Raw genomic sequence first — 13,688 nt, forward strand, 5'->3', positions numbered from 1 at the left:
ATGTATAGGCTCAACTAAAACAGGAGACGTGTATTAAATTCACTGATCCAATGTTATTTAAAAACGTGATATTTGTAGTACCTTATAAAGTAAAAAGACAACTTTCATTTTCATTTCTTTAAGCTGATTGGTTCAGGTTTAGCAGCATTCTTTCCGAGAAATACACAAGATGCCACTCCTAATCCAGCAACACCACTGCAGGTTTCATTCGTCTTTAGAGCCGCCAACCAGGTGTACAACTCATTAAGGTAAGACAGTTCTTCAGAAATACTTTTACCCCAAATTTTAAATGAAAGGTCAATCTGATATAGTTTTGAAAGTAAAACGTGTAGAAAAAAGAAAGGTTAAATGTGTGCAGACTATTTTGCTGTGTAACGCAGCCTTAAGACAGTTTTTTTTTCAAGATTAAAGCCTACCTCTGGTTAAAAGCAGGGTCTGTTATTACATATCAGTGCTGTTGTACTTGTACAGTGCTTCTGACTTCAGCTGTAATTTTTTGGCCAAATTAAACCTGACACCTGCATATCTATTTAGAGACTTTCCAAGTTGTGAGGAAGAGTGTTCTTTCTTTCTTGTTGTAATATTTGACGTGGTACCTTCTTCCCTGAAGTAGAAAAAGCAGAACTCTTGAACTAGAAAAGTGCATAAACATTTCTGTCAGACAACTCACGTTTGTATCGTTGAAGTAGTTATTGAAGTAGAACATAGTTTGTGTTAATACCTCATCAGCCCTGTTTTAATGTATCTGCAGACATTTGAGGAGTGATGGGATGATATCTTAAAAACCCCGGTCACAGTCTACAGGTAGATGCTGGTGTGGTGGCGGGGCTGAGTAAGATTGCTGTACGAGTGCAGGTTAGAGATGACAATAAAAGAGCTGAGGAAGAGATTGAGCTTCTCACAACTAAAATAGGTAGCTAAATGGAAGGAGGTGCTCTGAGGTGATTGTGGATAATGACGTATGTCATGTGAAATCAGTTCAGCTTGAGTTGACTGCCTGAACTAGCTTGCAGGCAGTGCCTTGCTTTACACTAAACTTATTACCTTAATAGTTAACTGGTGCTCCAATTCTTCTCAGGTTTAATTTGACCAAGATGTTTGTGTTGATAGGTTTATTGTCTGTGGTTTAATTTGTCCAACAAGAGATGACGTCAAAACCCCTGGTGGAGTGGGAAACTGGTCTCTTGGACTGCTGTGAAGACTTCAGTTCATGTAAGAAACAACTTCTATTCATAACTTTATTACATTTGCATTTTCTTAATTTAAAGGTATTTCTGATGGTATCAAACGGCATAATTAAGTATGTATTGCTGTTTCAGGCTGCTATGGTTTCTGGTGCTGTCCTTGTCTTGCCTGCACCGTCTCAGGGAGATTTGGAGAGAACAATTGCCTCCCATTATGTGACATCTGCAGTCCTGCTATATTTGCAGCCTGTGGGATTCCTTTGTTTGTACCTCCTGCAGGTCTGTCTATGAGGGCTGCGATGCGAAACAGATACAGTATCAAGGTATGACGCATGCAGAGCTGCTGTGATCAGAATTTCACGGCACAAGTTCAGTAACAGTAAAGCCATATTGTATTCACACTGGATAATTTTTGTCTCATTGTTTTTCCTGCAGGGTACTCTCTGTGAGGACATCGCAATTTCTTGTTGCTGCGGATGGTGCTCCTGGTGTCAAATGCATCGAGAGTTAAAACATCGTAAAAAAACTCACACTGTCATGAATGTGCAGAGTACAACCGTTTTCGCCACACAGCCTGCTCCAGTGATGATGATGCAGCCCCAAGGTTTTGTGAACCAACAAGGTTTTGTGAACCAACAAGGTTTTGTGAACCAACAAGGTTTAGCGACCCAACAAGGTGCTTTCATGATTTCTAACTGATCTTTGTAACTAAATCAAAGCATAAATACAATAATCAGCATAACACTATGATCACCTACTAACATGGTCGAAAAGGCAACATGTCAGAAAACCCTTTCGGTATCATGCAACGTACAACCACCACCCTCTATGACCTCAGGACAATTATCAGCTTTCTTATCATGTCAAAAAAAACCTAAAAATGTAGAAATGTTAGAAGAGTAGAATCTATGGTATCAGGCTGGGAAGCTGCTGGCTGTAATATAATATCAGAGAAGTGTCAAACACAGAAGACAAATGTGGTATTGTCTGGTGGCTGAAACAGACAACACAACACAACATGGCAAACATGAGTCATTCAATGTCATTGAGTTCAATTAAAATGAAAGCATCTTCACTTGCGACTTGTCGGTTTGTCAAGAATGTTGTGAAGACTAAAGGTGTTTTTAAGACTTCTAAATATGTTCTTCTTCAAATTGAGATTATAGTGCATTAATTATTGACTGTCAAAGATCACATTGAGGTTTCTGATGTGTAGTAAGAGCTCTCCATGTTATATATTTGTGTCATTCTAAAAGTAGACTTTATTTGATTTCTGATCATTTCAGTTTTTCTGATTAAGCACTTAAATAAAAAATCATTTGGTTTTAAATCTGGAGTTTCTTTTTTGTCAATAAGAAACAACAAATCCACAATGGTCCATGTTGTAACCATTTACACTTATATTTAATGTAGAACAGCATGCACTGCTCTCAGCATGCTTGCCTTTACGGTGTTTTTTTTCAAGAACAAATTTAGTCCTCTGGTGTATCCAAAGTGTTGTCTTTACATTTCTTGAGTTTTTTTTCCTTTTAAAAACTGCTTCCTGAAAGACGAGCCGTTCACCAGAACGATGAAGCTAGGAGTTCCTCCTTTGACAAAAAACCTGTTGACCAAACGAAAAACTTGATACGTTTGTCATCAGTGTTTCATATTAGTATATTTTAATTTGATATCATATTTGGTCACTTTTTAACAATCGTATTCAAGGACAAACTATTTTACAAGTACAAAATTTGAATGCTTATTGTGGCTCACCCCTCTTGTCCCAGTTAAAGACCTTTTAACACAGTTCCATCCAGCAACTGGACTATATTATTATTTGTATTTTACTTGATGTGTTGTAAAACACAAAACTGAACATGTTGAATGGTTTGAGTCAAAGCCTATAATTAAATCTTTCCTGCATTGCATCTAAAAACAAAAAGGATTTTTTTTTTTAAGGGAAAATTGGTTGTTGTATTTTGTAGTATCAAAAAGTGCCAGGAATACAGTTAAGATTCTTCCACGAGTTATTTTCAAATAACTTGGTAAACACTTCCTCTTCTTCTTACTCTTACCATACACCGAAAGATGGCAAACACTTCCTCTTCTTCTTACTCTTACCATACACCGAAAGATGGCAAACACTTCCTCTTCTTCTTACTCTTACCATACACCGAAAGATGGATCAGCGTCAGCAAAGATTCTCTTCAAAGATATTTTATGTCCTCTGGGTGGAGTATCTTGCAGGAGATGGAACTGAGAATAATTATGAATACAGAAAGTTCTCTGTGGATGATTTGTTACCTCAGACAAAATAACTGTTTATCCTAACAACAAGCCGTATACATAACTAAAGAGGTTAAAGACTGCAGTGATCTGAAAACATGACTTTTTAGAACCAAGACAGCAACTGAAAGTTATGCAGAAAAAGCTGAGCAGCATGCTTCAGGAAGCTTGCAGAAACATGAATAGAGAGCATTAACCACAACTTTCTGATTCTGAATAAAAGCTGTATACATACATTCATATGAGCCTTGTCTTTGCACAAAGCAAATTTGTTGGTGATGCCAAAAGATGCCTTCATCTTTTAATGCAAAGTACATTTTGTGAAAAGTATACCGGTAATAAACTTTACAAATTTACATTGAACTAGGTAGCACACGCAAAACACCGGTTTCACTGAGTGAAAAAACAAAACAACATCAACATTGAGGCCATGCTTCTCATGCGGCACGACTGGTGAACATTTCTGTGTTAATAAGGCATTAACATGTCATCGGATGTCAGAAACTGGGTCACAGAGACCAAACCCTGAAGACCTGAAGTACAAACTTTGGAAATCTCTAAACCATTTGTATGTTCTCTTCATGCTGATTGGTTCAGGTTTTGAAGCATTGTTTTGTTTTCAGACATACACGAGATGCCCCTCCTAATCCTGTAACATCACTGTAAGTTTCATTTCTCTTCAGAGCTGCCAACCACGTGTACCACTCACTCAGGTAAGACCTCAATCAGATGAAAGGTCAATCTGATATTGCTTTTAAAATAAAACATTTACAATAAAGAAAGATTGCATTTGTGCAGACTGAAATTAGAGATTTTATTTTGCTTTGTAACACAGCCTGTAACACAGCCTATTGTCTTCCCATTTACTACGCACCTGCTGTCCTCCCGAGTCAAATTGATCCATTCTGTTTTTAATGCTTATAAAAAATAAGGTATAAGATGATCACCAAATTTTTTTTAAACCTTTTTAGTGAGCTTGTTTCTAACATATTAACGTGAATTTTTCAAAAATGTTTTGTAATTTATGGTATAACAGACACCATTGACTTTAAATGATAACACATTTTTTAGTTAAAAAAAGAGACTAAACCAACCAAGTGCAATAATCGCAATAATAATCATTGCCTTTTTTTGTATATTTTTTTCTGCTTCTTCCATGCATATTTTTTGTATATTTTTTTTTCCAACGGAAGAGTGTTATATTATTTATGCTATATTATTCTTTATATTGTTACCTTTTGTTACCTGCTACATTTTTATTTTACTTTTATTGTATATGCTGCTGGAACCTAAATTTCCTTGAGGGAGTCATCCCAAAAGGATCAATAAAGTTCAGTCTAAGTCTAAGTCTAAGTCTAAATTATTAGGGTGGTGGCCTGAAAGGCAAACACACTACTTCTATTGTAAATAGTATTAGGGTGGTTGCCTGAAAGGCAAACCACCCTAATACTATTGTAAATATTCTTATTATTATTATATCCTAAAATTTTCGCACGCTACTCCTCCCACAGCGTTTGCGCCACACGCACAAAAAAGGTATCAAAACGAGCGGCTCGGTCATGACATGGGTGCTATTACTTTGTGGAAACCTCGGACACATGGTGTGGATGTTTAAACGACAAAAATTTGACCCATTGAAAATGAATGGCAAAAATTCAAATCTTAATCTGCCAAAAACTTCAGTTTTGCAAACATATTTGTAAATCGCCATCCTGAAGTCATTGTTGCTCGCATTTACAAACTAAATACATCAAAAGAAAGCTCTGAGTGTCCTCTCACTCATAATGCCCAAAACACAAAAACGATGTTTCAGTCTCCCAGGGGAGGCATTTGTTTGACAGTCACGCACCACATACACACACATTGGGCTCTCACTCAAGCTGACATTCACAATTTCACAGTTTTCACTCGTTTTAAAATCGCCACTGTCTGAATGCTAGATAAACATAAAATACATTGAAACGTGCACCTATTAGTGCTGTCGCTCACTGTCCAAACAGATCGGTGATACCATTTTTAGTTTTTAAGATATTTGAGGTTTTGCGAGCAGTGGTAAACCCATTCAAATACATTGATGGAATGTTCTGGAAAAAAGCAGAATGTCAACCAATCAGTGAGCAGCAGGTGTTCAGAGTTAAGAGTGATGACTTCATTGTTTTAGTGGGACAGAGTTCTGTCTTAGCTGTTAGATGGCACCATTCTTAATGCTGTCCCACACATGCACGCACACACAGACACTCACGCACACACGGCAACCACCCTCACAATTTCTGCAGGAATTGTCTAGTTTTCACTATGCTTGTGGTCAGAGGCACACAATAGATGGAATATCACAGATGAGGACATGTAATAATTTAGACAGAATATTGTTCTGAAACCATTTCAATTTCTTTTTAATGGCAGCAAATAGTCACAATTGTTGACCTCCTGGGTCAAATTCACCCCTTTACTTTGACTGCTTATAAAGCTTAAGGTATAAAATGATAGCCATGTTTTTGTTTAATCTTTTTAGTGAGCTTGTGTCGACAAATGAACATGAACTTTTTTTTGTAATGTTTGGTATGATAGAACTCACTTCAAAGTTTTGTCAGAATATTGTTTTGAACCCATTTAAATGTTTCTAATGGCAGCAAATAGTCACACCTGTTGTCCTCCCGAGTCAAATTGACTCGCCTAGTTCTAGCAGTTTCTAAAAAATATAGTGTAAAATGATCACACCATTCAGTTCCATACTTTTAGCCCACTTCATTCCAACTCATTACCACATATTTTAAACTTCATCGACACCTCATAAAACTAATTTCGCTCAATTATACCAAGTTTTTGAATAAAAATAAGCAGAAATTATTAGTTATTTTGGATAACCAGTGACTGGTATATGTCAAACATTAGCCAGGATATACCCAGTTCAAAATTGACAAAAAATGTAATTGTAAGTTCCTGCAGAAATTGTGAGGGTGGTTGCTGTGTGTGTGTGTGTGTGTGTGTGTGTGTGTGTGTGTGTGTGTGTGTGTGTGTGTGTGTGTGTGTGTGTGTGTGTGTCTGTCTGTGTATGCGTTTGTGTGTATGGTGATACTGCAGTAAGAGTGTTTATCTATAGTCAGCTAAGACAGAACTCTGTCCCACTAAAACAATGAAGTCATCACTGTAACTCTGAACACCTGCTGCTCACTGATTGGGTGACGTTCACCTTCCATCTGCCAGAATATTCCATCAATGTATTTGAATGGGTTTACCACTGCTCACAAAACCTCAAATATCTTAAAAACTAAAAATGGTATCACCGATCTGTTTGGACAGTGAGCGACAGCACAAATAGGTGCACGTTTCAATGTATTTTATGTTTATCTAGCATTCAGACAGTGGCGATTTTAAAATGAGTGAAAACTGTGAAATTGTGAAGGTCAGTTAGAGTGAGAGCCCAATGTGTGTGTATGTGGTGCGTGACTGTCAAACAAATGCCTCCCCTGGGAGACTGAAACATTTCATTTTTGTGTTTTGGGCATTATGAGTGAGAGGGCACTCAGAGCTTTCTTTTGATGTATTTAGTTTGTAAATGCGAGCAACAATGACTTCAGGATGGCGATTTACAAATATGTTTGCAAAACTGAAGTTTTTGGCAGCTCCACTCTAGGATTTTAAATTTTGCCATCTACTTTGAATGGGGCAAATTTTTGGCCACATTTTTGTCACTTAAACTCGATTTGTGTCCAAACCGTGTGCCCGAGGTTTCCACAAAGTAATGGCACACTTTTCGGGGACGAGCCGGTCGTTTTGAAACCTTTCTTGTGTGTGTGGCGCAAACGCTGTGAGAGGAGTATCGCGGTCATTTGAGGATATAATAAGACGAATAATTATAAAACAATAGTAGTAGTAGTGTGGTTTGCCTTTCAGGCATCCACCCTAATAAAAGAGAGCAAACAAATGTGATTTTCAATGCACAACATTAATTACTAAACTATATTTAACTTTTAAATAATTGTGATAGTTTGCTTTCTTCATTTGAGGAGTGATGGGATGATATCTTAAAAACCCCGGTCACAGCCTACAGGTAGATGCTGGTGTGGTGGCTGAGTAAGATTGCTGTACGAGTGCAGGTTAGAGATAACAGTAAAAGAGCTGAGGGAGAGATTGAGCTTCTCACAACTAAAATAGGTAGCTAAATGGAAGGAGGTGTTCTGAGGTGATTGTGGATAATGACGCATGTCATGTGAAATCAGTTCAGCTTGAGTTGACTGCCTGAACTAGCTTGCAGGCAGTGCCTTGCTTTATACTAAACTTAGTACCTTAATAGTTAACTGGTGCTCCAATTCTTCTCAGGTTTAATTTGACCAAGATGTTTGTGTTGATAGGTTTATTGTCTGTGGTTTAATTTGTCCAACAAGAGATGACGTTACAACCCCTGGTGGAGTGGGAAACTGGTCTCTTGGACTGCTTTGAGGAAGCCAGTACCTGTAAGAATCAATTTCATAACTTTGACAAATTTGCATTTTCTTAATTTAAAGGTATTTCTGATGGTATCAAACGGCATAATTAAGTATGTATTGCTGTTTCAGGCTGCTATGGTTTCTGGTGCTGTCCTTGTCTTGCCTGCACCGTCTCAGGGAGATTTGGAGAGAACACTTGCCTCCCATTATGTGACATCTGCGGTCCTGCTATATTTGCAGCCTGTGGGATTCCTTTGTGTGTACCTCCTGCAGGTCTGTCTATGAGGGCTGCAATGCGAAACAGATACGGTATCAAGGTATGTTGCATGCAGAGCTGCTGTGATCAGAATTTCACAGCACAAGTTCAGTAACAGTAAAGCAATATTGTATTCACACTGGATCATATTTGTCTCATTGTTTTTCCTGCAGGGTTCTCTCTGTGAGGACATCGCAATTTCTTGTTGCTGCGAATGGTGCTCCTGGTGTCAAATGCATCGAGAGTTAAAACATCGTAAAAAAACTCCCACTGTCGTCAACATGCAGAGTACAACCGTTTTCGCCACTCACCCTGCTCCAGTGATGATGATGCAGCCCCAAGGTTTTGTGACCCAACAAGTTACTTCCATGACTTCGAACTGATCTTTGTGACTATATCAAAGCATGAATACAATAATCAGCCATAACACTATGATCACCTACGAACATGGTCGAAAAGGCGATGATTGTACTTCATATTTATTATTGCAGTCATAGCTGAGATGGTTGTTTTTTTATACTGAAAGGTTCCTCATGTTTTATCCCACTCTACAGGCAACATATCAGGAAACCCTTTCGGTATCATGCAACCTACAACCACCACCCTCTATGACCTCAGGACAATTATCAGCTTCCTTATCATGTCAACAAAAACTAAAAACGTAGACGTGTTAGAAGAGTAGAATCTATGGTAGAGCTTTTTTTTATTTGATTGCATTAGACTTAGCAGATGATCATATTATGGCTGATCACAGTATAACTATGTAAACTCAAGAGATAAAGACATTAGCATTATGTTTCAATAGCTGCATCAAAGGTGGATACAATAGATATGAAACAACAATTTCAGCACTTGTGATGATAACGATACCACTGATAAGTGTTGTAGTCCAGAGTATGTCCAGTCTGAGACCGAAACTAGACAGAAAAATTGCTTTCGATTCCTAGACGATGGTCTGAATGATAATAATATAACAATAATAGAATACTCTTTAATGCTATCGACTCTCAACTTTCTCAATAAGACAATACGCCTTTCATAGCAACACAAAGATCGCATCAGTTAAATCTAATGAGCTGAAATCAGTCTAATATTCAGTCCTATTAAATGCATTTTAAAAAGTGTGTTTAGCTTGGGGTGTAAACAAGGTAAAGACACTTATATTGACAACTCATATTAAAAAACAACCTAACGCAAGGACCACATTACCGTCGTAATGTTTTAAAGTTAACCTGGCATGGCCCGACGAACAGGAAGAAGTTGATTAACGCGACTTTGCAAGAGAAGCTCATTCATCAAGTCGTCACATTACATTCATGAAACACCTCGTCAAAAAACACATTGCTTAAGGGAACTGCTACCAGGCTGGGAAACCGCTGGTCGTAACAGAATATCAGAGTGCCAAACACAAGACAAATGTGGTATTGTCAGTCTGGTGACTGAAACAGACAACACAACACAACATGGCAAACATGAGTCATTCAATGTCATTGAGTTCAATTAAAATGAAAGCATCTTCACTTGCGACTTGTCGGTTTGTCAAGAATGTTGTGAAGACTAAAGGTGTTTTTAAGACTTCTAAATATGTTCTTCTTCAAATTGAGATTAGAGTGCATTAATCATTGACTGTCAAAGATCACATTGAGGTTTCTGATGTGCAGTAAGAGCTCTCCATGTTATATATTTGTGTCATTCTAAAAGCAGACAGAAATGATAATCAATTAGTAAACATTCAGCGTGTCCATTTTCTCTTTATTTGATTTCTGATCATTTCAGTTTTTCTGATTAAGCACTTCAATAAAAAATCATTTGGTTTTAAATCTGGAGTTTCTTTTTTGTCAATAAGAAACAACAAATCCACAATGGTCCATGTTGTAACCATTTACACTTATATTTAATGTAGAACAGCATGCACTGCTCTCAGCATGCTTGCCTTTACGGTGTTTTTTTCAAGAACAAATTTAGTCCTCTGGTGTATCCAAAGTGTTGTCTTTACATTTCTTGAGTTTTCTTTCCTTTTAAAAACTGCTTCCTGAAAGACGAGCCGTTCACCAGAACGATAAAGCTAGGAGTTCCTCCTTTGACAAAAAACCTGTTGACCAAACGAAAAACTTGATGTTTGTCATCAGTGTTTCATATTAGTATATTTTAATTTGATATCATATTTGGTCACTTTTTAACAATCGTATTCAAGGACAAAATTTGAATGCTTATTGTGGCTCACCTCTCTTGTCCCAGTTAAAGACCTTTTAACACAGTTCCATCCAGCAACTGGACTATATTATTATTTGTATTTTACTTGATGTGTTGTAAAACACAAAACTGAACATTTTGAATGGTTTGAGTCAAAGCCTATAATTAAATCTTTCCTGCATTGCATCTAAAAACAAAAAGGATTTTTTTTTTTAAGGGAAAATTGGTTGTTGTATTTTGTAGTATCAAAAAGTGCCAGGAATACAGTTAAGATTCTTCCACGAGTTATTTTCAAATAACTTGGTAAACACTTCCTCTTCTTCTTACTCTTACCATACACCGAAAGATGGCAAACACTTCCTCTTCTTCTTACTCTTACCATACACCGAAAGATGGATCAGCGTCAGCAAAGATTCTCTTCAAAGATATTTTATGTCCTCTGGGTGGAGTATCTTGCAGGAGATGGAACTGAGAATAATTATGAATACAGAAAGTTCTCTGTGGATGATTTGTTACCTCAGACAAAATAACTGTTTATCCTAACAACAAGCCGTATACATAACTAAAGAGGTTAAAGACTGCAGTGATCTGAAAACATGACTTTTTAGAACCAAGACAGCAACTGAAAGTTATGCAGAAAAAGCTGAGCAGCATGCTTCAGGAAGCTTGCAGAAACATGAATAGAGAGCATTAACCACAACTTTCTGATTCTGAATAAAAGCTGTATACATACATTCATATGAGCCTTGTCTTTGCACAAAGCAAATTTGTTGGTGATGCCAAAAGATGCCTTCATCTTTTAATGCAAAGTACATTTTGTGAAAAGTATACCGGTAATAAACTTTACAAATTTACATTGAACTAGGTAGCACACGCAAAACACCGGTTTCACTGAGTGAAAAAACAAAACAACATCAACATTGAGGCCATGCTTCTCATGCGGCACGACTGGTGAACATTTCTGTGTTAATAAGGCATTAACATGTCATCGGATGTCAGAAACTGGGTCACAGAGACCAAACCCTGAAGACCTGAAGTACAAACTTTGGAAATCTCTAAACCATTTGTATGTTCTCTTCATGCTGATTGGTTCAGGTTTTGAAGCATTGTTTTGTTTTCAGACATACACGAGATGCCCCTCCTAATCCTGTAACATCACTGTAAGTTTCATTTCTCTTCAGAGCTGCCAACCACGTGTACCACTCACTCAGGTAAGACCTCAATCAGATGAAAGGTCAATCTGATATTGCTTTTAAAATAAAACATTTACAATAAAGAAAGATTGCATTTGTGCAGACTGAAACTAGAGATTTTATTTTGCTTTGTAACACAGCCTGTAACACAGCCTATTGTCTTCCCATTTCCTACGCACCTGCTGTCCTCCCGAGTCAAATTGATCCATTCTGTTTTTAATGCTTATAAAAAATAAGGTAAAAGATGATCACCAATTTTAAAAAAAAAAACTTTTTAGTGAGCTTGTTTCTAACATATTAACGTGCATTTTTCAAAAAAATTTTTGTTTGTAATTTATGGTATAAGAGACACCATGGACTTTAAATGATAACACATTTTTTAGTTAAAAAAAAGAGGCTAAATTATTTTCACTATGTGGTCAGAGGCACAAAATAGATGGAATATCACAGATGAGGACATGTAACAATTTAGACAGAATATTGTTCTGAAACCATTTCAATTTCTTTTAATGGCAGCAAATAGTCACAATTGTTGACCTCCTGGGTCAAATTCACCCCTTTACTTTGACTGCTTATAAAGCTTAAGGTATAAAATGATAGCCATTTTATTGTTTAATCTTTTTAGTGAGCTTGTGTCGACAAATGAACATGAACTTTTTTTTGTAATGTTTGGTATGATAGAACTCACTTCAAAGTTTTGTCAGAATATTGTTTTGAACCCATTTAAATGTTTCTAATGGCAGCAAATAGTCACACCTGTTGTCCTCCCGAGTCAAATTGACTCGCCTAGTTCTAGCAGTTTCTAAAAAATATAGTGTAAAATGATCACACCATTCAGTTCCATACTTTTAGCCCACTTCATTCCAACTCATTACCACATATTTTAAACTTCATCGACACCTCATAAAACTAATTTCGCTCAATTATACCAAGTTTTTGAATAAAAATAAGCAGAAATTATTAGTTATTTTGGATAACCAGTGACTGGTATATGTCAAACATTAGCCAGGATATACCCAGTTCAAAATTGACAAAAAATGTAATTGTAAGTTCCTGCAGAAATTGTGAGGGTGGTTGCTGTGTGTGTGTGTGTGTGTGTGTGTGTGTGTGTGTGTGTGTGTGTGTGTGTGTGTGTGTGTGTGTGTCTGTCTGTGTATGCGTTTGTGTGTATGGTGATACTGCAGTAAGAGTGTTTATCTATAGTCAGCTAAGACAGAACTCTGTCCCACTAAAACAATGAAGTCATCACTGTAACTCTGAACACCTGCTGCTCACTGATTGGGTGACGTTCACCTTCCATCTGCCAGAATATTCCATCAATGTATTTGAATGGGTTTACCACTGCTCACAAAACCTCAAATATCTTAAAAACTAAAAATGGTATCACCGATCTGTTTGGACAGTGAGCGACAGCACAAATAGGTGCACGTTTCAATGTATTTTATGTTTATCTAGCATTCAGACAGTGGCGATTTTAAAATGAGTGAAAACTGTGAAATTGTGAAGGTCAGTTAGAGTGAGAGCCCAATGTGTGTGTATGTGGTGCGTGACTGTCAAACAAATGCCTCCCCTGGGAGACTGAAACATTTCATTTTTGTGTTTTGGGCATTATGAGTGAGAGGGCACTCAGAGCTTTCTTTTGATGTATTTAGTTTGTAAATGCGAGCAACAATGACTTCAGGATGGCGATTTACAAATATGTTTGCAAAACTGAAGTTTTTGGCAGCTCCACTCTAGGATTTTAAATTTTGCCATCTACTTTGAATGGGGCAAATTTTTGGCCACATTTTTGTCACTTAAACTCGATTTGTGTCCAAACCGTGTGCCCGAGGTTTCCACAAAGTAATGGCACACTTTTCGGGGACGAGCCGGTCGTTTTGAAACCTTTCTTGTGTGTGTGGCGCAAACGCTGTGAGAGGAGTATCGCGGTCATTTGAGGATATAATAAGACGAATAATTATAAAACAATAGTAGTAGTAGTGTGGTTTGCCTTTCAGGCATCCACCCTAATAAAAGAGAGCAAACAAATGTGATTTTCAATGCACAACATTAATTACTAAACTATATTTAACTTTTAAATAATTGATAGTTTGCTTTCTTCATTTGAGGAGTGATGGGATGATATCTTAAAAACCCCGGTCACAGCCTACAGGTAGATGCTGGTGTG

General features: G+C 37.2%; 1 protein-coding gene across 1 annotated transcript; it reads left to right on the top strand.

Annotated features, from left to right (window-relative positions):
- The first annotated feature begins 890 nt into the window (after positions 1–890).
- Positions 891–9,955, top strand: LOC306828556 (uncharacterized protein). Its single transcript, XM_079351076.1, has 7 exons — positions 891–1,212; positions 1,320–1,507; positions 1,620–1,877; positions 4,120–4,165; positions 7,838–7,906; positions 8,009–8,196; positions 8,309–9,955. The coding sequence occupies exons 1-7, from the start codon at positions 1,146–1,148 to the stop codon at positions 8,516–8,518; spliced, it is 1,026 nt and encodes a 341-aa protein (XP_079207202.1). The 5' UTR covers positions 891–1,145; the 3' UTR covers positions 8,519–9,955.
- The last annotated feature ends 3,733 nt before the right edge of the window (positions 9,956–13,688 follow it).

The sequence above is a fragment of the Symphodus melops genome (assembly GCF_947650265.1).
Source record: "Symphodus melops genome assembly, chromosome: 8".
Classification (NCBI taxonomy): Eukaryota; Metazoa; Chordata; class Actinopteri; order Labriformes; family Labridae; genus Symphodus; species Symphodus melops.

What these genes read in the sequence shown, in the direction of transcription:
- LOC306828556 (XM_079351076.1), top strand. Translation starts at nt 1,146, where the DNA reads ATGACGTCAAAACCCCTGGTGGAGTGGGAAACTGGTCTCTTGGACTGC. An exon ending in GAAACAGATACAGTATCAAG is followed by an intron (nt 1,508 to 1,619) that starts GTATGACGCATG and finishes TTTTTCCTGCAG; the next exon opens with GGTACTCTCTGTGAGGACAT. An exon ending in CTTTGAGGAAGCCAGTACCT is followed by an intron (nt 7,907 to 8,008) that starts GTAAGAATCAAT and finishes TTGCTGTTTCAG; the next exon opens with GCTGCTATGGTTTCTGGTGC.